Below are 24654 nucleotides of genomic sequence, written 5' to 3'. Positions count from 1 at the left end.
TGTCAAAGATTCCGAAAGTGGGCGGTCCTTACTACATGGAATGACAGTGCACTGGCAGCTCTCTTTCGGAAAGGTTTATCAGAGACCGCAAAGGATGTTATGGTGGGATTTCCTGTTCCCTCTGGTCTGGATGGCTCTATGTCATTAGCCATTCAAATTGATCAGCGTTTACGTGAAAGTAAGACTACACGGGAGGCGCTGCCACTTTCTGAACAAATGTCTGAAACTATGCAATGTGATGGGGTGTTGTCTAGGGCGCAACGTCAGGAGTTTAGAAGGCGTAATAAGCTGTGTTTTTTCTGTGGAGACGCCTCTCATACTATTTCTGTCTGTCCTAAACGAGAGAAACGTTTTGCACACACATTTGCTGTGGGCAGTGTACAACCTAAGTTCCTTTTGGCAATTACTTTGATCTGCTCCTTGTCCACATTTTCCACAAAGGCTTTTGTGGATTCAGGAGCAGCTCTGAATCTGATGGATTTGGACTTTGCTAAACGTTGTGGCTTGTCCATGACGCCTCTGCAGATGCCTATTCTTTTGAGGGGTATTGATGCCACTCCTTTGGCAGAGAATAAACCTCAGTTTTGGACCCAGGTGATAATGCGAGTTTCCCCAGACCACTAAGAAAATTGTAAATTTTTGGTTCTGCATAATTTACATGATACTATTGTTCTGGGGTTCCCCTGGATGCAAACTCATAATCCAGTTTTGGATTGGAAATCTGTGTCTGTGGTGAGTTGGGGTTGTCAGTGTGTTCTTAGGGACGCTCCTGTTTTCTCCACCTCTCCTCAGTCTCATGATATTCCTGATTATCTGGCTGATTTCTCTGATGTATTTAGTGAGAGTAAGTCTGCGTCTTTGCCTCCTCATAGAAGTTATGACTGTGCAATTGAGTTGATGCCTGGGTGTAAATTTCCCAAGGGTCGGCTTTTCAACTTATCTGTACCCGAACATGATGCTATGCGATCCTATATTAAGGAGTCGTTGGAGAAGGGTCATATTAGACCATCCTCGTCGCCTTTGGGCGCTGGTTTTTTTTTGTGGCCAAGAAAGATGGTTCATTAAGACCGTGTATTGATTATCGTTCCCTTAACAAGATGACGGTTAAATATCAGTACCCGTTACCTCTGATGTCTGATTTATTCTCCAGAGTTAAGAGTGCCTACTGGTTTACTAAGCTTGACCTCACGGGGGCGTATAATCTTATTCGCATCAAGCACAGGGATGAATGGAAGACGGCGTTTAATACTCCAGAGGGACATTTTGAGTACCTGGTGATGCCTTTTGGGCTCTCCAATGCCCCTTCTGTCTTCCAGTCCTTTATGAATGATATTTTTCGAGACTTTGCAGATAAGTTTTTGATCATCTATCTGGATGATAGTTTGATCTTTTCCAGTGATTGGGATTCCCATGTGGAACATGGCCAGACTGTGTTCCGGATTTTGAGGGAGAATTCCCTGTTTGTTAAGGGATCGAAATGCCTGTTTGGTGTACAGAGGATTTCATTTTTGGGATTTATCTTGTCTCCATCGACTATTGAAATGGACCCGGCCAAGGTACAGGCCATTTATGATTGGGTTCAGCCTACTTCTTTGAAGGCTCTCCAGAAGTTTTTGGGTTTTGCTAATTTCTATCGTAAATTTATAGGTAATTTTTCTAGTATTGTCAAACCACTGACTGATCTGACCAAGAAGGGAGCTGATTTGCTGAATTGGTCTCCTGAGGCTGTCTCAGCATTTCAGGAGCTTAAGCGGAGATTTACTTCAGCTCCAGTTCTAAGGCAACCTGATGTCTCACTTCCATTTCAAGTGGAGGTAGACGCTTCTGAGATTGGTGCAGGAGCTGTTTTGTCCCAAAAAGATCCTGTGACTTCTAAGATGAATCCCTGTGCCTTCTTTTCTCGAAAGTTCTCCCCATCTGAACGCAACTATGACGTGGGGAATTGGGAATTGTTGGCCATGAAATGGGCATTTGAGGAGTGGAGACATTGGTTGGAGGGAGCTAGACATCAATTTGTGGTCCTCACCGATCACAAGAATCTGATTTATCTGGAGTCGGCTAAACGCTTGAATCCTAGACAGGCTAGATGGGCCTTGTTTTTCACGCGTTTTAATTTTGTGGTCTCTTTTCTTCCGGGCACTAAGAATGCTAAGGCAGACGCCCTTTCTAGGAGTTTCTTTGTCGATTCTCTTAATGTGACCGAGCCTACTACTATCCTAGGTGAGGGGGTAGTTCTGCCATTTCGCCCGATTTGAGACGCGCCCTGGAGGAATTTCAGGAGGATAAACCTGAGCGTTGCCCGATGGGAAGATTGTATGTTCCTGACCAGTGGAGAAAGAGAGTGATGTCTGAAGTCCATTGCTCCGCATTGGCTGGTCATCCAGATATTTTTAGTACCAGAGATTTGGTGAGTCGGTCGTTTTGGTGGCCTGCCTTGTCTCGTGATGTCAGGAATTTTGTACAGTCCTGTGGGACTTGTTCTCGGTCTAAACCCTGTTCTCGTTCTAGTGGGTTGCTGATGCCCCTCCCGGTGCCCAGGAGGCCATGGACCCATATCTCAATGGATTTTATTTCTGATCTTCCTGTCTCTCAGAGAATGACTGTTATCTGGGTGATTTGTGATAGATTCTCTAAGATAGTCCATCTTGTACCACACCCAAAGTTGCCATCTTCCGCTGAGTTGGTACCCTTGTTTTTACAACAGGTGGTTCGGTTACACGGGATTCCTGAGAACATGGTGTCCGATAGAGGGGTCCAGTTTGTTTCCAGATTTTGGAAAGCCTTTTGTTCCAATCGGGGAATTCAGTTATCCTTCTGCTCCGCGTTTCATCCCCACACCAATGGGCAGACTGAGAGAACAAACCAGACCTTGGAGTCTTATTTAAGATGTTTTATATCTGCTAATCAAGATGATTGGGTCTCATTTTTACCCTTGGCCGAATTTGCGCTGAACAATAGAGCTAGTTCTGCCACTTTGATGTCACCCTTTTTCTGTAATTTTGGGTTTCATCCTCGATTCTCTTCAGGACAAGTAGAATCTTCGTCCTGCCCAGGTGTGGACACTGTGGTTGTGAGAATGCAGCAGATATGGGACCAAGTGGTGGATAAGTTGTCACTCTCTCAGTAAAAGGCCCAGCGTTTTTCCAACGGGCATAGGACCATTGGTCCCCGGTTTAAAGTGGGTGATATGGTTTGGTTGTCGTCTAAGAATATTCCTATGAAGGTTGCATCTCCAAAATTTAAGCCAAGATTTATTGGACCTTAAAAGATTTTGGAGATTCTTAATCCTGTTTCTTTTCGGTCGGCTCTTCCAGTTACGTTCAAAATCCATAACGTATTTCACAAATCACTGTTGAAGAGGTTTGTTGAGCCAGTAGTTCCTGTGGCGGCTCCTCCTGACCCTGTTTTGGTTTAAGGCAAAGTGGAACATGAGATAGAGAAAATATTGGATTCTCGTTTGGTTACACAGAGACTCCAGTATTTGGTCAAATGGAAGGGTTATGACCAGGAGGATAATTCTTGGGTCTCTGCCTCTGACATTCATGCCAATAGATTGGTTCGTGCTTTTCACCAGGCCCATCCTGATCGGCCTGGTGGCGTGGATGAGGGTTCGGTGACCCCTCCTCAAGGGGGGGGGGGGTACTGTTGAGAACTCATTTTCTGGTCTGCCTCTGGTTTCTGGTGAGGGAACTATTTGTGCTGACAGAGGAATTGTGAGCTCTCTTTCCGGGCTCCCTCTGGTGGTGGCAGGAGGTAATGAAGCTGATCTAATTAACAGAGACCTGCCACCTGATAAGGAGGACGACGATTGGACATCTGGAGTCTCAGACTGGATTTAAGACAGCCGACTCCCTATTCCCATGCTGGTGATTTTTTCCTGCCTCCTGAGGTCTTGGTTTCCAGGTCAGTTCCTGTCTTCTCAAGCTAAGTTTTCTCTGCTAATGTTCACATTTGATTTGTTTTTTGTCTATTCAGTTTTTGTGTGGTCAGCCAGCCCCGTCTGGGTCTGTGCTGAATTTCCACTCTTATGTTACTGTATGTGCCAGTTTGCTTTTTGTCCCTTGTTAGATTGGCCTCTTTTTGCTCTGTTATCAGAATATGCCAGAGTGCTGATATAGTGGGTGAAGTCTAGTGACTTCAGGGCTTTTTTTGCTATCAGAAGTGTTGGACATTTTTTGCAGGGTTTTTTGGCGTGATTGCAGACAGTATCTTTTTCCTGTCCTTTCTAGTTAGTGTGGGCCCCATCGTTTGCTCAGCCTATTTTCCTACCTGTGTCTGTGCTTTCATCTTGTTTCACCGTCAATACATGTGTGGGGGGCTGTCAATTCCTTTGGGGTCTGCTCTGGGGCAGTTTATATTTCCCCTTTTCTTGCTTTAGGCTTATTTAGTCCTCTGGCTGTGACGAGGCGTCTAGAATCATCGTAGGTACGCTCCACGGCTGCTGTTAGTTGTGTGGTTAGGATCAGGGGTCTGCAATCCACGTAGTTACCAACCTCTCTGGTTTTCTGTGACTTAGCTTGGTTTTGTTTTCCTACTCGGTGACCCAATCATAACACCGGAGTATCCGAGAAATCTGCTGCGCAGTTCTGCAGTTCCTTCTCTTGTCTCAGCACTCTGTTGCTGTAAACACTGGGCACTCTGAATAAGGTACTATTTGTACTGACCGTTTGTCCCCGTCGAGAAGCCCCAATTTTTTACCTCCTCTCATCACCTACCAAAACGGCCCGTAACCAGACCTTTTCAGTCCCCCATGCACCACCTCCAACTGCCACTTATCTTCAAATCAGAAAAAACAAGTTGCAATGCCAAACTAAGGCAGAAGAGGGCAGCATAGTACTACAAGTTGTAATACCAAAACAAGGCAGGAGAGGGCAGCATAGTATTAAATAATTTACCTCCTCCCAAGGCAAGATGGGGAGCTGGTGTCACAAGTGTAATCATATAAGGAATAGAGAACACACTTAAGATATGACATATATTAGTAATGTTTTTTCTGGTCACTACATATATCATATAAACTGCTAATAATATACATTTAAGTTTGTCAGTGCACCGTGAAAAAATGTGGAAAAGTTCAAGGGGTATAAATACTTTTTCAAAGCATTGTAAATGGCTGCAAACTGTCCGTGCGCAATCATTTTAGGTATTAAGGGCACATACAGATGGTCTATAGATACAAAATAGTGCCAATACAATTCGGGGTTACCATTTTTACCAGATATGGAAAGAAAGACACCCGTGTAACATGATTCCATTTCATAGATGATACTCCTGATGATACTGACTTGTTAATAGGATATACATTCATCAACATTGAAATTGCAACAATAATTAGGAAATGTTGTGGAATTAAGCAAATCACAGGTTCAATAAACATGTTAATAATATGCAAATGTGGGAAAAAAAATGGAAATATCTCAATTTACATGGTATGAACTATGAGCAGCATGTGCAGAAGTATACACATACACGTCCTGGCCACTATCAATGAGGTTAATAATAATAATAATAATTTTATTTCTATAGCGCCAACATATTCCGCAGCACTTTACATTATAGAGGGGACTTCTACAGACAAGCACAGCATAGCATTACAGCACAGCATAGCAATAAACACATAGATCAAAACAGATACCAAGTGGAGTGAGGGCCCTGCTCGCAAGCTTACAATCTATAAGGAAAAAGGGGAGACACTAAAGGTGGATGGTAACAATTGCTTTTATCGTTTTTATTGTTTGGACCATCCCTAGTGTAAGAAGGTGTTCCTGATTGCTGCATGAACCAGGTAAGTCTAAATATCTAACAATACAGACACAGAGGGCTATTAAATGCAAAAAGCATGTGAGAACATGATTCGAGGAACCTGGTTATGGTAAAAAAATTTGAAATGAGCACAGGGATATTTAGGTTAATGCGTTGAGGCGATAGGCCAGTCTGAACAAATGTGTTTTTAAGGCACGCTTAAAACTGTGGGGATTGGGGATTATGAGGTTATTACTGATTGTCTGAGGGTTGTTCTGCCACATTGAATGTACTTGGGCAAATCATCAACATCTGCTGCTGGCAGCTCCCTTTGCAATTGACGATCAATGACGTCCCAGATGTGGTCGATAGATGAAAAGTTCTGCGACATTACAGGTCATGGTTGCAAGTTTAGGCTGCTCACAGTAGCACAAGTAACATGCGGCCTGTTGTTGTCGTGTTGAAAAGCTGGTCTTGGGACACTTTGGAGAAATGGCCATACCATTGGTTCCATAACCAAATCAATGTAACGCCGAGTCTGGAATGAAGACTACAGAGGACCAGCTACCGTTTATTGTCATCTCACACTCTAATACCAGGAGTAGGACCAATGTGATGTTCCCTTGTGAAGGCCTCTTTATGGCATTGCCCACATGGTCTCCAGATGGAGACTGGATGCTGAAATAGAGGTCTATGGTCTTCAGACACGAGTCTAGCTTTTGTCTTGGATACAATGACAGTTAGAATATGATCTAAAGACCATGTGGGCAACACCAAGCAAAGTCATGCTTAAGGAGGGAACTTCACATCAGTCCTACACCCGGAAATATGGAGAGGGGTGGCATAATGTATGGTAGTCGGAGCCTTCAAGTCCTCATTCCAGGTACACTAACAGCTCAGCGTTACATTAATTTGGTGGTGGAACCTGTAGTACAGCCATGTCACAGGTGCCGATTTTCTTTTTTACATGACAATGCCAGGGCACATGTTGTTCAAGCTATTGTGAGCAGCCTGCATGGCCTAAATGTGCTACCATGGCCATCAGCGTTTCTGGACTTGTCTCTCATTAAGGACATATGGGACATCATTGGTTGGCAAATGAATACAGAGCTGCCAGCACTGGATATTGATGATTTGCGTGTCCAAGTACATTCAGCTCCACATAACATTTTTCAAACATCCATCAATAACCTCATTGATAGCAGCCAAGGAAAGTAAGTGCGTGTATTGTGATTTTCATAATTCCACAAGTTTTTCTTCTTGGTGTTGCAATTTCAATATTGAGGAATGTGTATAAATATGTATTATAAAACCTACGCAGTACAATTCAACAGAAAAATAAACCACATTAATTTAGATGTTATTTTTATTTCCCCCCCTTGAAAATAAATTTAGCGTGTTTGTCAATGAATTTGTACAGATTTCGGCTCTCATTAAAAGGTGGTAAAAGTTCTGAAATGTCTCATCTTGGTATGATTTTTTTTACATAACAAAACCCTGGCATTTTAACAGGGCGTGTAGGATTTTTATATCAGCTGTGATACAGTGCCTTGCGAAAGTATACGGCACCCTGAAACTTTTCAACCTTTTCCCACATATCATGCTTCAAACATAAAGATACCAAATGTAAATTTTTGGTGAAGAATCAACAACAAGTGGAACACAATTGTGAAGTTGAATGAAATTTATTGGTTAGTTTAAGTTTTTGTGGAAATTCAAAACCTGAAAAGTGGGGCGTGCAATATTATCATTTAAAATGGTATCACGTTTGGGGTCTTCCAATTTATAGGACCCCCAAAGTCACTTCAAACTTGGATAAGTCCCTCAAAAAAAAAAATTTTGTAAATGTCCTTGAAAAAATGAAAAATTGCTGCTACATTTTTACACCTCCTAAAAGGCTAACAAAATAAACTAGCGTTTTAAAAATAATGCTGATGTAAGGCAGACATGTGGGAAATTTTATTTATTAATGTTTTTGTGTGGTATGACTATCTGGATTAAAGGGATAATAATACAACGTTTGAAAATTGCATTTTTTTTTACATTTTTTGTCAAATTTCTGAAACTTGTTATAAATAAACACAAAACTTATCGACCTAAATTTACCATTATCATAAATTATAATGTGCCACAAAAAACAGTCTCAAAATCAATGGGATTTGTTGAAGCATTCCAGAGTTATCGCCACATAAAGCAACATTGGTCAGAATTTAAAAAATTGGCTCCGTCACTACTTTGTTGCGCCACCTTTTGCTGCGATTTCACTTGGGGTATGTCTCTAGCAGTTTTGTACATCGATAGACTGAAATTCTTGCCCATTCTGCCTTGGCAAACAGCTCGAGCTCAGTGAGGTTGGATGGCGATCGTTTGTGAACAGCAGTTTTCAGCTCTTTCCACAGATTCTCGATTGGATTCAGGTCTGGACTTTGACTTGGCCATTCTAACACCTGGATACGTTTATTTGTGAACCATTCCATTGTAGATTTTGTGTTATGTTTGGGATCATTGTCTTGTTGGAAGACAAATCTTCGTCCCAATCTCAGGTCTTTTGCAGACTCCCAACAGGTTTTCTTCAAGAAAGGTCCTGTATTTGGCTCCATCCATCTTCCCATCAATTTTAACCAACTTCCCTGTCCCTGCTGAAGAAAAGCAGGCCCAAACCATGAGGCTGTGTGCACACGCTGCGGATTTTGCTGCGGTTCCGCAGCGGTTTTGGCCGCTGCGGACCCGCAGCAGTTTTTGCTGCGGTGTACAGTACCATGATTCCCTATGGGAATCAAAAACCGCAGTGCAGACGGTGCGGAATTTTCCGCACGGATTATCTGCGGTTTTCAATCCGCAGAAAGAATTGACATGTCAATTCTTTCTGCGGATTCTCCTGCGGTTTGCCATCTCCTCCATTGAGGAGATGAAAAACCGCAGGGCAAAACCGCAGAGCAATCCGCAGGTAAAACCGCAGGTCTTTTGACCTGCGGTTTCACCTGCGGATTTTACAGAATCCGCACATAATCCGCAGCGTGTGCACACAGCCTGATGCTGCCTCCAAGATTGACAGTGGGGATGGTGTGTTTAGGGTGATGAGCTGTGTTGCCTTTACGCCAAACATATCGTTTGGCATTGTTGCCAAAAAGTTCGATTTTGGTTTCATCTGACCAGAGCACCTTCTTCCACATGTTCGGTGTGTCTCCCAGGTGGCTTGTTGCAAACTTTAAACAACAATTTTTATGGATATCTTTGAGAAATGGCTTTCTTCTTGCCACTCTTCCATTAAGGCCAGATTTGTGCAGAGTACAACTGATTGTTGTCCTATGGACAGACTGTCCCACCTCAACTTTAGAACTCTGCAGTTCATCCAGAGTGATCATGGGCCTCTTGGCTGCATCTCTGATCCGTCTTCTCCTTGTTGGAGATGAAAGTTTAGAGGGACGGCCAGGTCTTGGTAGATTTGGAGTGGTATGATACTCCTTCCATTTCAAAATGATCGCTTGCACAGTGCTCCTGGGGAAGTTTAAAGTTTTGGAAATCATTTTGTATCCAAATCCGTCTTTAAACTTCTCTACAACAATATCACGGACCTGCCTGTTGTGTTCCTTGGTCTTCATGATGCTCTCTGTGCATCAAACAGAACCCTGAGACTATCACAGAGCAGGTGCATTTATACGGAGACTTGATTACACACAGGTGGATTATATTTATCATCATTAGTCATTTAGGACAACATTGGATCATTCACAGATCCACAATGAACTTCTGGAGTGAGTTTGCTGCACTGAAAGTAAAGGGGTCGAATAATATTGCACACCCCACTTTTCAGTTTTTGCATTTCCACAAAAATTTAAAATAACCAATAAATTTCGTTCAACTTCACAATTGTGTTCCACTTGTTATTGATTCTTCACCAAAAATTTACATTTGGTATCTTTATGTTGAAGCATCATACGTGGGAAAAGGTTGAAAAGTTCCCGGGGGCCGAATACTTTTGCAAGGCACTGTGTATATATATATATATATATATATATATATATATATATATATACACACACATATACACACAGGGGTTGGACAAAATAATGGAAGCACCTAAAGTTTTGGAATCATAATCTTCGAACATGTTATAAACATGCAAACCGTGACATATGGTAATGTTTTGTAGTTGATTATTTGTGTTATGTGATATGTGTATGTAAATTAACTGTTTGTTTTGCAGAATTGTAAGAACATTGATGAAAACCTGATACCAATGGCAGACCGCTATGATTTTCAAAGAGGCCAAATTATTGGTGCTCGTATGGCAGGCGCTAGTGTAACAGAAAGTGCCCGAATGCTTGGCGTGCCAAGAGGTACTGTCTCCAAAATAATGACTGTGTTTGAAAGAGAAGGAAAAACGTCCGCAGCAAAGCACAGGTCCGGCCGAAAGTCAAAGTTGACGGAGAGAGACCGTCGGACTCTAAAGCGAAGTGTGAGAGGGGATTGCACGACCACGGCTCCGAAAATCACTGCTGAGCTCAATGAACACCTACAGAACCCAGTTTCCACGAAAAATGTTCATCGGGAGCTGCACAAATCTGGATTCCACGGAAGAGCTGCAATTAGAAAACCGCTGCTCTCAATGACAAATGTTTCCAAGCGTTTAGAGTGGTGTAGAAACCTCCAGAATTGGTCCATCGAGCAGTGGAAACATGTGATATTCTCAGACCAATTATCGTTTACCCTATTTCCGACCTCCGGCCGAGTGTACGATTGGAGACAGCAGAAAGAAGTATTCCATCCACACTGCCTTCTCCCAACCGTAAAACATGGCGGAGGTTCTGTGATGATCTGGGGTGCTATTTCGTGGAGATCCGCCAGGCCAATGATATCCCTTCATGGAAGGATTAACAGCCGAGATTATTTAGGCATTTTGGGCGACCAAGTGCATCCTATGGTTCAAGCACTGTTCCCAGAGGGGAACGCCATCTTTCAGGATGATAATGCACCAATTCATACAGCTAGAATCGTTAAAGCATGGCACGAGGAACATTGTAATGAAGTTGAGCATCTTATCTGGGCCCCACAATCCCCAGACCTCAACATTATTGAGCATTTATGGTCGATTTTAGATTTTCAAGTTAGACGTCGATTTCCGCCGCCATCGTCGCTCAAAGAACTGGAGGGTGTTTTAACTGAAGAATGGGCTAAAATTCCTTTGGAAACAATTCACACCTTGTATGAATCGATATCTTGAAGAATTGAGGCTGTAATCGCCGCAAAAGGTGGACCTACACCATATTAAACTAACTTTTGTTGATGTTTCCAGGTGTTTCCATTATTTTATCCAACCCCTGTATATATATATATTATTTTTTAGTAACAGTACTAAACACAGTGCTCACTTTGAGTGCTATGTTTACCATTTGTAACAAGGAGCTGCTCATTTCAGCTCTGTCATCTACATTATGTCAGCCCAATATCGTTATCGTTAATGGCAGGGTGCGATGCAAAAATGCAGTATATATATACACTCACTGGCCACTTTATTAGGTACACCATGCTAGTAAGGGGTTGGACCCCCTTTTGCCTTCAGAACTGCCTCAATTCTTCGTGGCAGAGATTCAACAAGGTGCTGGAAGCATTCCTCAGAGATTTTGGACCATATTGACATGATGGCATCACACAGTTGGCGCAGATTTGTCGGCTGCACATCCCTGATGCGAATCTCCCGTTCCACCACATCCCAAAGATGCTCTATTGGATTGAGATCTGGTGACTGAGGAGGCCATTTGAGTACAGTAAACTCATTGTCATGTTCAAGAAACCAATCTGAGATGATTCGAGCTTTATGACATGGCGCATTATCCTGCTGAAAGTAGCCATCAGATGTTGGGTACATTGTGTTCATAAAGGGATGGACATGGTCAGCAACAATACTCAGGTAGGCTGTGGCGTTGCAACGATGCTCAATTGGTACCAAGGGGCCCAAAGAGTGCCCAGAAAAAATTCCCCACACCATGACACCACCACCACCAGCCTGAACCGTTGATACAAGGCAGGATGGATCCATGCTTTCATGTTGTTTACACCAAATTCTGACCCTACCATCCGAATGTCGCAGCAGAAATCGTGACTCATCAGACCAGGCAACGTTTTTCCAATCTTCTACTGTCCAATTTCGATGAGCTTGTGCAAATTTTAGCCTCAGTTTCCTGTTCTTAGCTGAGAGGAGAGGTACCCATTGTGGTCTTCTGCTGCTGTAGCCCATCTGCCTCAAAGTTCGACGCACTGTGCGTTCAGAGATGCTCTTCTGCCTACCTTGGTTGTAACGGGTGGCAATTTGAGTCACTGTTGCCTTTCTATCAGCTCGAACCAGTCTGCCCATTCTCCTCTGACCTCTGGCATCAACATGGCATTTCCGGCCACAGAACTGCCACTCACTGGATTTTTTTTCTTTTTCGGACCATTCTCTGTAAACCCTAGAGATGGTTGTGCGTGAAAATCCCAGTAGATCAGCAGTTTCTGAAATTCTCAGACCAGCCCTTCTGGCACCAACAATCATGCCACGTTCAAAGGCACTCAAATCACCTTTCTTCCCCATACTGATGCTCGGTTTGAACTGCAGGAGATTGTCTTGACCATGTCTACATGCCTAAATGCACTGAGTTGCCGCCATGTGATTGGCTGATTAGAAATTAAGTCTTAACACACAGTTGGACAGGTGTACCTAATAAAGTGGCCAGTGAGTGTATATATCAACTAAATATACTTTCCTGGATATAAGAAAGCAAGGATTATTTAATGATTGCCTGAAAAGGCTGAGAACTAGCAACACAACTGGAAACTTATCTAAAGCCTACATTACTATCAATATAGAAAGGTTGTAGATAACCTGCAGAGTCTTATGTCAACAAAATATAATTGAAATAAGGGATGAATACACGGCAGAATGTGTGCAATTATGACAGTACAAAGGTTGTGCAACTGTGTCATGTAGTAAGAACATCAGATAGTAGCAGGGTCCATGTTGTATGTACAGCCTTTTTATAATGGAATGTGACTTATATGACCCATACCTGGTTTTACAGCTACTTCTTCAGTCAGTACATCACCCAGCAAACAGGCACACGATGAAAGTTCGTACTTAGGCTTCTGCCAGCACCAGAATCGCTTCTTCTTTGCCAATACACTAAGAAGCTGGGCTTTATCCGAGTCATTTAAACTGGAGACAGAGATCAGCTCACCACCGGCATCAATGTCTCTTAAGAAATTCTTAGTAGCTTTTGCAAACATGTTAGATAATGAAATGTCCTAAAACAGAAAAGAAAGCGGCTTCAAGATTATAGGACGCACGTACTAGTAAAGTAACGCAGTAAGAACCCATGCACACTGGTGCAATGACCATTCCAGACATCTAAAAAGCCGCCAGGACATGTCAGAGACTCATCTGAAGATCATCTGAAGACCACAAGAACCTACGAACTGTACTACACAAAGTGGATCTTAGGCCATGTGCAGACGATGCAGATATCCAGCGGATCCGCAGCGGATTTTACCGCGCAGAAACGCTGCACATCCGCATTGTGATGTACAGTAGCATGTTAGTCAATAGAAAAAAAAAACGCTGTGCAGACGCTGCAGATTTTTCCGCGCATTTTCTTGTGGTTCAAAATATGCAGCTTGTCACTTCTTTTGTGCGGTTTTCCACCTGCTCCATTCTCCAAATCCGCAGGGGGAAAACCGCAAGAAAAAAGGAAGAAATCCGCAGGAAACATGCAGGTCATTTGACCTGCGGATTTCTTCAATTCTGCGCGGAAAAATCCGCAGGGCAAAAAAGTACGTGTGCACTTAGCCTTAATGTTCAGTTACACATAAAACTAAGTTCGACCTGCAGAATTAATGGCAAGCATTGGCGAGAGTGATGTCACACATGACAACATTTCTGGCAGTCTAAAGAAAGAATGCGATTGTCCCATGCCCAGAAAATGCTACCTACTGAAATGCAAAGTAGGTACCATTCTGGATTCAGTGTAGGCTGCTCCATGGTCAGTGTCGGCAAAAGAATGGAAGATGTCAACATTTCACCAGCCACAGGACCGCTGCGGCCAGTGATGGCGGCAGAAGTTGGGTGATTGAACAGCGTGTCATCAGTAAAACATCCCGATGAAGTGTTACTCAAGTCTAGTGGCTGCTAGAAAGGTGATGTCTCAACTCTCTGTGCCGGCGTAGACCACGGAGCAGCCTGTGCTGGACCCAGGTAGGTAATAAGTACAAATCTAGCTCCCTGGGCAATGATTTATTTAACCCTTTAATGCTATAATATACAAATACATTTTAGAGTTCAGTGCCACACTAAATTTGGCACTGAACGAACAGTAACACCCAAAGAAACACATTCGGTGCTGGCTTCCAAGAGGCACTATATAAAAAATAAAGCAACTGTAAAGTTAAACACACTTGATACTTTTTATCTATCAAACAGTTTTCCATTTAAAGGGGTTGCCCCATATTTATGTCATATTGACAGGATATGGAATAAATGTCCGACAGATGCTACTGTCAGCAGTAGAACGCCATCTATCTTGAGATTGGGGCCTCATTGTATGCAGAGAGGAATGGGGAGGAGGCGACACATGACGGGCTCTCTCCATTCAACTCTATTTGAGCTCAAAAATTGCAGGCAAGCATGACTGAATTTTGAGAGCTTCTATAGAACCTCTCCTTTCCTCACAGCCCAAGTTGAGACTCATTCTGAGAATAGTTTTATCTCCCACTAATCGGACTCACATCTAGAAGACATTTATTTCATATCATGTCGCTAAATGTCAAGACAGCTACTTTAAGGTTTTCACACAAGGCTGATTCTGCAGTCCATGTCAAAATGGGAAATGATCTCAGCAGAAGTAAGAAATGGGGGAATACTGTAGTTTTTAGGAGACAGGCAGACCCCTCAAAGCAGAGTATTCAGACAGACAATCTAGGATGGAGTAATCCTATTGCTGCATATACATTAAATGGTAGAATACTCTGGACTACAGAACAGGAGAAGGACTTGGGTATAGTGATGAGCGAGTATACTGTTGATCTCCGAGCATTTTGGCGTGCTCGGAGATTTAGTTTCTGTTGCAGTAGCTGCATGATTTGCGACTGCCAGACAGCCTGAATACATGTGTGGAATTCCTAACAAACAGACAATCCCCACATGTATTTAGCCTGTCTAGCAGCCGAAAATCATGCAGCTGCGTCGACAAACACTAAATCTCCAAGCACGCCAAAATACTCGGAGATCACCCGAGCATGCTCGGGAAAACCCGAGCAACGAGTATACTCGCTCATCACTACTTGGGTATTCTCATTACAAGTAATTAGCTGAGCAGCAGTACTCAATGTCAAGCAGCAGCTGAAAAAGCAAACAAGATTTTAGAAAGTATAAAAAGAGAGATAAAATCCCGGGATCTCAATGTATTATTACCACTTTAAAAATCACTGGTGAGAATATGGAATATGGGATCCAGTTTTGGGATCCACATTTTAAAAAGGATATTCAGAAGTTAGAATCAGTTCAAAGACGGGCAACTAGATGATTATAAAAAATGGAAGGTCTCTCATATGACGAGAGGTTGTAAAAGTTGGGCTTGTTTAGCTTAGAAAAAGACGCCTCAGAGGGGATCTCATTTACATGTATAGATATATGTGTGGCCAGTACAAAACACTGGCACATGACTTATTCCTTCCAAGACCATACTGAGGTCTAGGGGGCACTCATTAAGGGTGGAAGAAAGGCGATTCCGTCAGCTAAATAGGAAAGGGTTCTTTACAGTTAGAGCAGTCAGACTGTGGAATGCTGACCACAAGAGGTAGTAATTGCAGATACTAGAACAACTTTAAAAAAGGGCTGGACGATTTCCTTGATACACATAACATTGCGGGTTACAGTTAAATTAGTGACGAAATGTATAATTGGTGGAGAAAGGTTGAGCTTGATGGACTTAGGTCTTTTTTCAACCTATGTAATCTGTAGATAAAACTGGGAACCAGCAGTTGATTTGTAAGCAAATTGGATGTTTGGCTCCAGAATTTGTGTGCATCTAATCAACAAAGTATTTCATGAATGCAGAGTATGGACACGTGGTCTGGTCAGTAACAAATGTGAAATCAGCAGCTATATATACTTCCACTTTCCTGGAAGATCACATTGTGCAATAGACTCAGATCTCAGTTACCCCAGTATGTGTAACTAGCATGCATCGACTATCTAGAAAAAGATGGGCACTGTAAAGAAAAGGATGCAGAATTAAAGGGATTTACAAGAAAATGGAGAGATTGTTATTTATAACAGGTGAGAGCTGCAACCAATCACTGTGATGCTGAGTCAGATGACAAGAGATGTGATGTGAGGTTACTAATGTGGTCTTTTCAGAGACCGGCAAGGAGCCGCAGAGAGGCAAAGGCAGAACTAGGCACATAATGCTTATTCTGTTAATTTGAAGTATAAGCCGTGTTCACTGTCATAGTTCACAGGGGAACTGTATTCGGTAATCTACTTTTTAAACAATGTACAAATGCAGATATCACACTGATGTGGAATACGGATATGCGGATGTCACACAGATGTAGAATACGGACACACGGATGTCACACTGATGTGGAATACGGACACACAGATGTCACACTGATGTAGAATACGGACACAAGGATGTCACACAGATGTAGAATACGGACACCCGGCTGTCACACTGATGTGGAATACGGACACACGGATGTCACACTGATGTGGAATACGGACACTCGGATGTCACACTGATGTAGAATACGGACACACGGATGTCACACTGATGTAGAATACAGACACAAGGATGTCACACAGATGTAGAATACGGACACCCGGATGTCACACTGATGTAGAATACAAACACAAGGATGTCACACAGATGTAGAATACGGACACACGGATGTCACACAGATGTAGAATACGGACACACAGATGTCACACAGATGTAGAATACGGACACCCGGATGTCACACTGATGTGGAATACGGACACCCGGATGTCACACTGATGTAGAATACAGACACAAGGATGTCACACAGATGTAGAATACGGACACCCGGATGTCACACTGATGTAGAATACGGACACCCGGATGTCACACTGATGTAGAATACAGACACAAGGATGTCACACAGATGTAGAATACGGACACACGGATGTCACACAGATGTAGAATACGGACACACGGATGTCACACAGATGTAGAATACGGACACCCGGATGTCACACTGATGTGGAATACGGACACCCGGATGTCACACTGATGTAGAATACAGACACAAGGATGTCACACAGATGTAGAATACGGACACACGGATGTCACACAGATGTAGAATACGGACACTCGGATGTCACACTGATGTGGAATACGGACACCCGGATGTCACACTGATGTGGAATACGGACACCCGGATGTCACACTGATGTAGAATACGGACACACAGATGTCACACAGATGTAGAATACGGACACTCGGATGTCACACTGATGTGGAATACGGACACCCGGATGTCACACTGATGTAGAATACGGACACACAGATGTCACACAGATGTAGAATACGGACACTCGGATGTCACACTGATGTGGAATACGGACACTCGGATGTCACACTGATGTGGAATACGGACACCCGGATGTCACACTGATGTGGAATACGGACACTCGGATGTCACACAGATGTGGAATACGGACACCCGGATGTCACACTGATGAGGAATACGGACACCCGGATGTCACACTGATGTAGAATACGGACACACAGATGTCACACAGATGTAGAATACGGACACTCGGATGTCACACTGATGTGGAATACGGACACCCGGATGTCACACTGATGTAGAATACGGACACACAGATGTCGAATACGGACACTCGGATGTCACACTGATGTGGAATACGGACACTCGGATGTCACACTGATGTGGAATACGGACACCCGGATGTCACACTGATGTAGAATACAGACACACAGATGTCACACAGATGTAGAATACGGACACAAGGATGTCACACTGATGTAGAATACGGACATACAGATGTCACACAGTTGTAGAATACGGACGCACATATGTCACACTGATGTAGAATACGGACACACGGATATCACACTGATGTGGAATACGGACACACAGATGTCACACAGATGTAGAGTACGGACATTCGGATGTCACACTGATGTGGAATACGGACACACAGATGTCACACAGATGTAGAATACGGACACACAGATGTCACACTGATGTAGAATACGGATACTCGGATGTCACACTGATGTGGAATACGGACACAAGGATGTCACACTGATGTAGAATACAGACACTCGGATGTCACACTGATGTAGAATACGGACACCCGGATGTCACACTGATGTAGAATACAGACACACAGATGTCACACAGATGTAGAATACGGACACTCGGATGTCACACAGATGTGGAATACGGACACAAGGATGTCACACTGATGTAGAATACGGACATACAGATGTCACACAGTTGTAGAATACGGACGCACATGTCACACTGATGTAGAATACGGACACACGGATATCACACTGATGTGGAATACGGACACACAGATGTCACACAGATGTAGAGTACGGACATTCGGATGTCACACTGATGTGGAATACGGACACACAGATGTCACACAGATGTAGAATACGGACACACAGATGTCACACTGATGTAGAATACGGATACTCGGATGTCACACTGATGTGGAATACGGACACAAGGATGTCACACTGATGTAGAATACGGACACTCGGATGTCACACTGATGTGGAATACGGACACAAGGATGTCACACTGATGTAGAATACGGACACTCGGATGTCACACTGATGTGGAATACGGACACAAGGATGTCACACTGATGTAGAATACGGACACACAGATGTCACACAGATTTAGAATACGGACACCCGGATGTGTAGAATACGGACACAAGGATGGCACACTGATGTAGAATACGGACACACAGATGTCACACAGATGTAGAATACGGACACACAGATGTCACACAGATGTAGAATACGGACACTCGGATGCGAATATATGGACACCCGGATGTCACACTGATGTGGAATACGGACACACAGATGTAGAGTACGGACATTCGTATGTCACACTGATGTGGAATACGGACACACAGATGTCACACAGATGTAGAATACGGACACACAGATGTCACACTGATGTAGAATACGGATACTCGGATGTCACACTGATGTAGAATACGGACACTCGGATGTCACACTGATGTGGAATACGGACACAAGGATGTCACACTGATGTAGAATACGGACACACAGATGTCACTCAGATGTAGAATACGGACACACCGATGTCACACTGATGTAGAATACGGACACAAGGATGTCACACTGATGTAGAATACGGACACTCGGATGTCACACTGATGTGGAATACGGACACAAGGATGTCACACTGATGTAGAATACGGACACTCAGATGTCACACTGATGTGGAATACGGACACAAGGATGTCACACTGATGTAGAATACGGACACACAGATGTCACACAGATGTAGAATACGGACACCCGGATGTGTAGAATACGGACACAAGGATGGCACACTGATGTAGAATACGGACACACAGATGTCACACAGATGTAGAATACGGACACACAGATGTAGAATACGGACACTCGGATGCGAATATATGGACACCCGGATGTCACACTGATGTAGAATACGGACACAAGGATGTCACACTGATGTAGAATACGGACACACAGATGTCACACTGATGTAGAATACGGACACACAGATGTCACACTGATGTAGAATACGGACACACAGATGTCACACTGATGTAGAATACGAACACACGGATGTAACACTGATGTAGAATACGGACACCCGGATGTCACACTGATGTAGAATACGGACACCCGGATGTCACACTGATGTAGAATACGGACACAAGGATGTCACACTGATGTAGAATACGGACACACAGATGTCACACAGATGTAGAATACGGACACACAGATGTCACACAGATGTAGAATACGGACACTCGGATGTCACACTGATGTGGAATATGGACACCCAGATGTCACACTGATGTGGAATACGGACACACAGATGTCACACTGATATAGAATACGGACACATGGATGTCACACTGATGTAGAATACGGACACCCGAATGTCACACTGATGTAGAATACGGACACAGGGATGTCACACTGATGTAGAATACGGACACATGGATGTCACACAGATGTTTCTTATATTAATAATTGCATTGTAAAGTAAAAATGAATGCTGAATGGATGATCTCTCTGGGATCCAATTTTTTTGTGCACCTCCAGACTTGTGCTGCAATTTTTTCCACACAGATACTCGGTCCTTGCAGTAAAATACTGTCATCTGAACAGCCCCATTTAAATCCACAGGCCATGCTGTCCAGTTTTTACTCAGGCAGCACACCTCCATGTAATACGCTAGTCTAAACAAGCCACACAGCTCCATCAGTCCATCCGTGCAGTATCCATAGAAGGGAATGTAGGATATGACTACGGTCCACGTAAAGGTCCAGGTATGATCCGGGTAGTCAAAGTTTACACGATAAAACAGAGCTGATAAGTCAGGAGTATTCCGGGACCTGCTAGAATCAATGTAATACGAACTGAAAAAGTTACTAAAAAAAGAAAAGTTAAGGCTATAGGAGGCAAAGTCTAGCCTACAGAATCATTGAGTTATAGATCCATTGTCACAGTTGCAAACCCCTTGAGGAAGCCCACGCGAAACACGTCGGGGTTGCAGCATGTAGTCTGACACAGGGAGCAATGGGTAAGTTCCTTGATTTGGGATACTGACAGATTACTGGATTTTTTATAGTACTTTTTGCCATACAAATTAGTAATCATTTATTCTTTCATCAACCATTATGCATTATGTCATCTGGTTGTTTCATCTCCTTACATAAGGTGTGTAGACCTTGCCCTTTTTATACTCGAGTCTTCATCTCTGATTTTATCACCTTTTTGGATATGTATTTTGACATGTCTTGTAATTTTCATTGTTGATTATTTTTGGTGGAACCATGACTCCACGCATTTGTACGAATTATATCTACCTGATGTTCACGCAGTACCAGCACTATTACCTCCTACCTGATGTACACGTTGTACCAGCACTACCACCTACCTGATGTAGACATTGTACCGTCACTACTATCTACCTGAAGTACACATTGCACCGGCGCTACCACCTACCTGATGTACACATTGAACCGGCGCTACCACCTACCTGATGTACACGTTGTACCGGTGCTACCACCTACCTGATGTACACGTTGTACCGGCACTACCACCTACCTGATGTACACGTTGTACCGGCGCTACTACCTACCTGATGTACACGTTGCACCGGCACTACCACCTACCTGATGTACACCTTGCACCGGCACTACCACCTACCTGATGTACACGTTGTACCGGCGCTACCACCTACCTGATGTACACGTTGCACCGGCACTACCACCTACCTGATGTACACCTTGCACCGGCACTACCACCTACCTGATGTACACGTTGTACCGGCACTACCACCTACCTGATGTACACGTTGTACCGGCACTACCACCTACCTGATGTACACGTTGTACCGGCACTACCACCTACCTGATGTATGCGTTGTGCCGGCACTACCACCTACCTGATGTACCGGCACTACCACCTACCTGATGTAGACATTGCACCGGCACTACCACCTACCTGATGTACACGTTGTACCGTCACTACCACCTACCTTATGTACCGGCACTACCACCTACCTGATGTACCGGCACTACCACCTACCTGATGTACACGTTGTACCGGCACTACCACCTACCTGATGTACACGTTGTACCGGCACTACCACCTACCTGATGTACACGTTGTACCGGCACTACCACCTACCTGATGTACACGTTGTACCGGCACTACCACCTACCTGATGTACACGTTGTACCGGCACTACCACCTACCTGATGTACACGTTGTACCGGCACTACCACCTACCTGATGTATCGGCACTACCACCTACCTGATGTATCGGCACTACCACCTACCTGATGTACACATTGCACCGGCACTACCACCTACCTGATGTACACATTGCACCGGCACTACCACCTACCTGATGTACACATTGCACCGGCACTACCACCTACCTGATGTACACATTGCACCGGCACTACCACCTACCTGATGTACATCTTGCTTCATCTAATAGTAATGTACATCGGCTCAAACAATACATTTCTGCTTCTTTAATATTATTTCTTAGATTTCTGTTTGCCACTAAAATGTATCTTTAATTTTACTATAAAAAAGCAATAACACCTCATAGTGGAAACCCCCTTTAAGTCCTGGCTGTTTATGGGCAGCTCAGCTGTAAGGAGAATGCCTGCAGTTATGGCCATAAGTTACTGTCCTGTGCTCTCCAAGCTACAGAGAGAAGTCCCCATACTCAGACGGCACATAGAGCGCACAGACGTACCTCCCGCCCGGGGGTCCTGTGAATGGCCGCGGTCACCTCACTGCCCAGCGCGGACACACCGGAGCTAGGCTTCCCCTTTCACTGTTCTTCAGTCACGGCTGCCGAGCACTCCGGATTCCTGATTGGTCGAGTTGTACAACGCTGATCTGCCATTGGTTAGGACGTACGTCAATATAGGAAACAGCCAGAGGGCGGGACTGTCGGTGCTATTAGTGTGCGGTGTCGTGCGAGGCGAGCACCACCGAGTGTAAACAAGCGGAGTCACGACAGAGCTCAGGGGTCATGACTCCCCGCAGACCGCGCAGTATAGCGCTCATTAGCCAGAAACTGGCCGTGTGCTCGGGAACAATGGGCAACAGGACAGTTACAATATGGCACCCAGAAGCCATTGTTCATGGAAACTCATGGACTGGGCTTCTATGGGTTAATGTCTGAACTGTGGGTCTCGTTCACACGAACATCTGAAACATACACTTCCTCTGAAACATACACTTCCTCTGAAACATACACTCCCTCTGAAACATACACTTCCTCTGAAACATACACTTCCTCTGAAACATACACTCCCTCTGAAACATACACTTCCTCTGAAACATACACTCCCTCTGAAACATACACTTCCTCTGAAACATACGCTCCCTCTGAAACATACACTTCCTCTGAAACATACGCTCCTTTCAAGGGCCAAGACTATTTTCAAAGACTAGTTTTTTTTTTGGTTGACGTGTTGCAAGAGTCCTAAGTATTTCATTTCTTGTCACTATAGTTGTCAGGGCTCGGGGTTTTTTTTGGGGAGCGGCTTCTCCCGCCCGCTGCCCTAGAGTGACAGGTCTCCCTATATGCACGTTTAGGCAGAGACCTACAAACCCGGGGCAGCGGAGGGGAGAAGCCGCTGGAGATGAGCCCGTCCTACAAGTCTACAGCGCGGCTCCAGATCCAGAGACTTCTAATGCTCATGCAGACGAGCGGACGAATCATACATGGGCTATCATCCAATTTTTATTCAGGCAGCACACTGACCCGGGTTATTCAGTAGGGCTGCTCCGATGAATAATTTAGTTCTCAGTATGACTGACCATGAGGAAAAGATCGCAGCATGCGCTATCATCTGGGTCCTGGATGATACCCATCCGTCTATGTGTGAGCAGGTTGCGTGATGCAGTGACGGACAGGAGGCAGAGCAAGGGTTAACAAGTTTAATAATGGGAATACTCCATGCAGGGAGGCGATGGGTTAATCAGGGGAATAAAAAGTACAATTAGCAAAGGATATTCTGAGGTAAAAGACAATGTACCGGCAGTTCCTGTGAAGCACTTGTGTCAGGAGTTCCTCAAACTGTAAGTCCTCCTGGGTAAATAGCGCCAGCAACGGCTGGCGTGGTGTCTTTTCCAGGAATGTCCTGTTAGGAACAATGCCCTGTCTTCTGGCGGCAGCGGTCGGTCTCCGGTACCTTCCGCTGAGTTCCTAGTCCATATACTGCAGTGGCTGACAAGGCTACCAGCCACAGTCCTGTACGAGCCCAACGTGGCTTTACACTGGTGAAGTCAGGGCGCAAGTGTCTGGGCAAATATTTGCTGGCAACGTCAGGGCGGAAGTGTTAGTCCCGTATGCAGTCCCTCTTATGTAGCACGTGTGCTGTACTCACGGACACTGATCGTACGGGGCCTTTCTCTCTGGTAGTCACCGAGCACACTCTGCAAGTTCCTCTCCCTCTCTGGTCCCCGCGGGAGACGGCGGACGCTGGCCTGCACGATGCTGGTCCTCCCAGGACGGAGCACTCCTCTGCCTGGCTGCTGCTGGACACACGGCTCCCCTTAGTGCAGCAAGCCCTATTTCTGGTCTGCTGCAGCACGCCTAGCCCGTCTCTCTGCTGCGGCCCCTCTGCAGGCGGTAGGGCCGGTCACAGCGCTGGTACTGTGTGGAGGGACAGAGCACAGCACTCCCCTGACTGCGCGCTGACTCAGGTTCACACCAAAACCCCCTGCTGCGCGCGCTCTCCCCTTTAATCCCTTTGCCCCCCTCTGTCAGGAGGAAGGTCTGGCACACTAATGCTTCCCCCCCGGGAACAGGGGATGCAGTCTTTCTAGCTCCGGCCCCGGCCCGCAGGTACCCGTGGTCTCGTCTTCCCCCTTACACTGACCCGTGTTATGCAGTAAGGCTGTTCAGATTAATAATTTAGTTCTCGTAACGACTGACCATGAGGAAAAGATCCTGGCATGCGCTATCATCCGGGTCCTGGATCATACGGTACTCATCCATTCAAGTCTATGAGTGCAGAAAAATAAAAAATAAAATCAGCATCCGATTTTCACTGATTTCTGTTCTAAACCCAGGAAATCGTATTTGATCTTGTACATGGTC

At 44.5% G+C, this 24654-nt stretch overlaps 1 protein-coding gene across 2 annotated transcripts in view; it reads right to left on the bottom strand.

Annotated features, from left to right (window-relative positions):
* The window catches only part of GSDME (gasdermin E), a 168540-nt gene extending 146118 nt beyond the window's left edge, over positions 1 to 22422 (bottom strand). For both annotated transcript variants that reach the window (XR_012233379.1, XM_073581396.1), the window contains exons 1-2: positions 22294 to 22422; positions 12789 to 13023 (exon numbers count right to left, since the gene is read on the bottom strand). Coding sequence is in view for 1 of the 2 variants with exons in the window: in XM_073581396.1 (XP_073437497.1) it covers positions 12789 to 13005 (217 nt within the window). In the remaining variant the exon portion in view is untranslated. The remainder of the gene's footprint in view (positions 1 to 12788; positions 13024 to 22293) is intronic.
* Positions 22423 to 24654: the final 2232 nt, after the last annotated feature.

The sequence above is a fragment of the Dendrobates tinctorius genome, unplaced genomic scaffold (assembly GCF_039654945.1).
Source record: "Dendrobates tinctorius isolate UK_male_01 unplaced genomic scaffold, ASM3965494v1 ptg000070l, whole genome shotgun sequence".
Classification (NCBI taxonomy): domain Eukaryota; kingdom Metazoa; phylum Chordata; class Amphibia; order Anura; family Dendrobatidae; genus Dendrobates; species Dendrobates tinctorius.
This window is presented reverse-complemented; position numbering and strand designations above follow the sequence as displayed.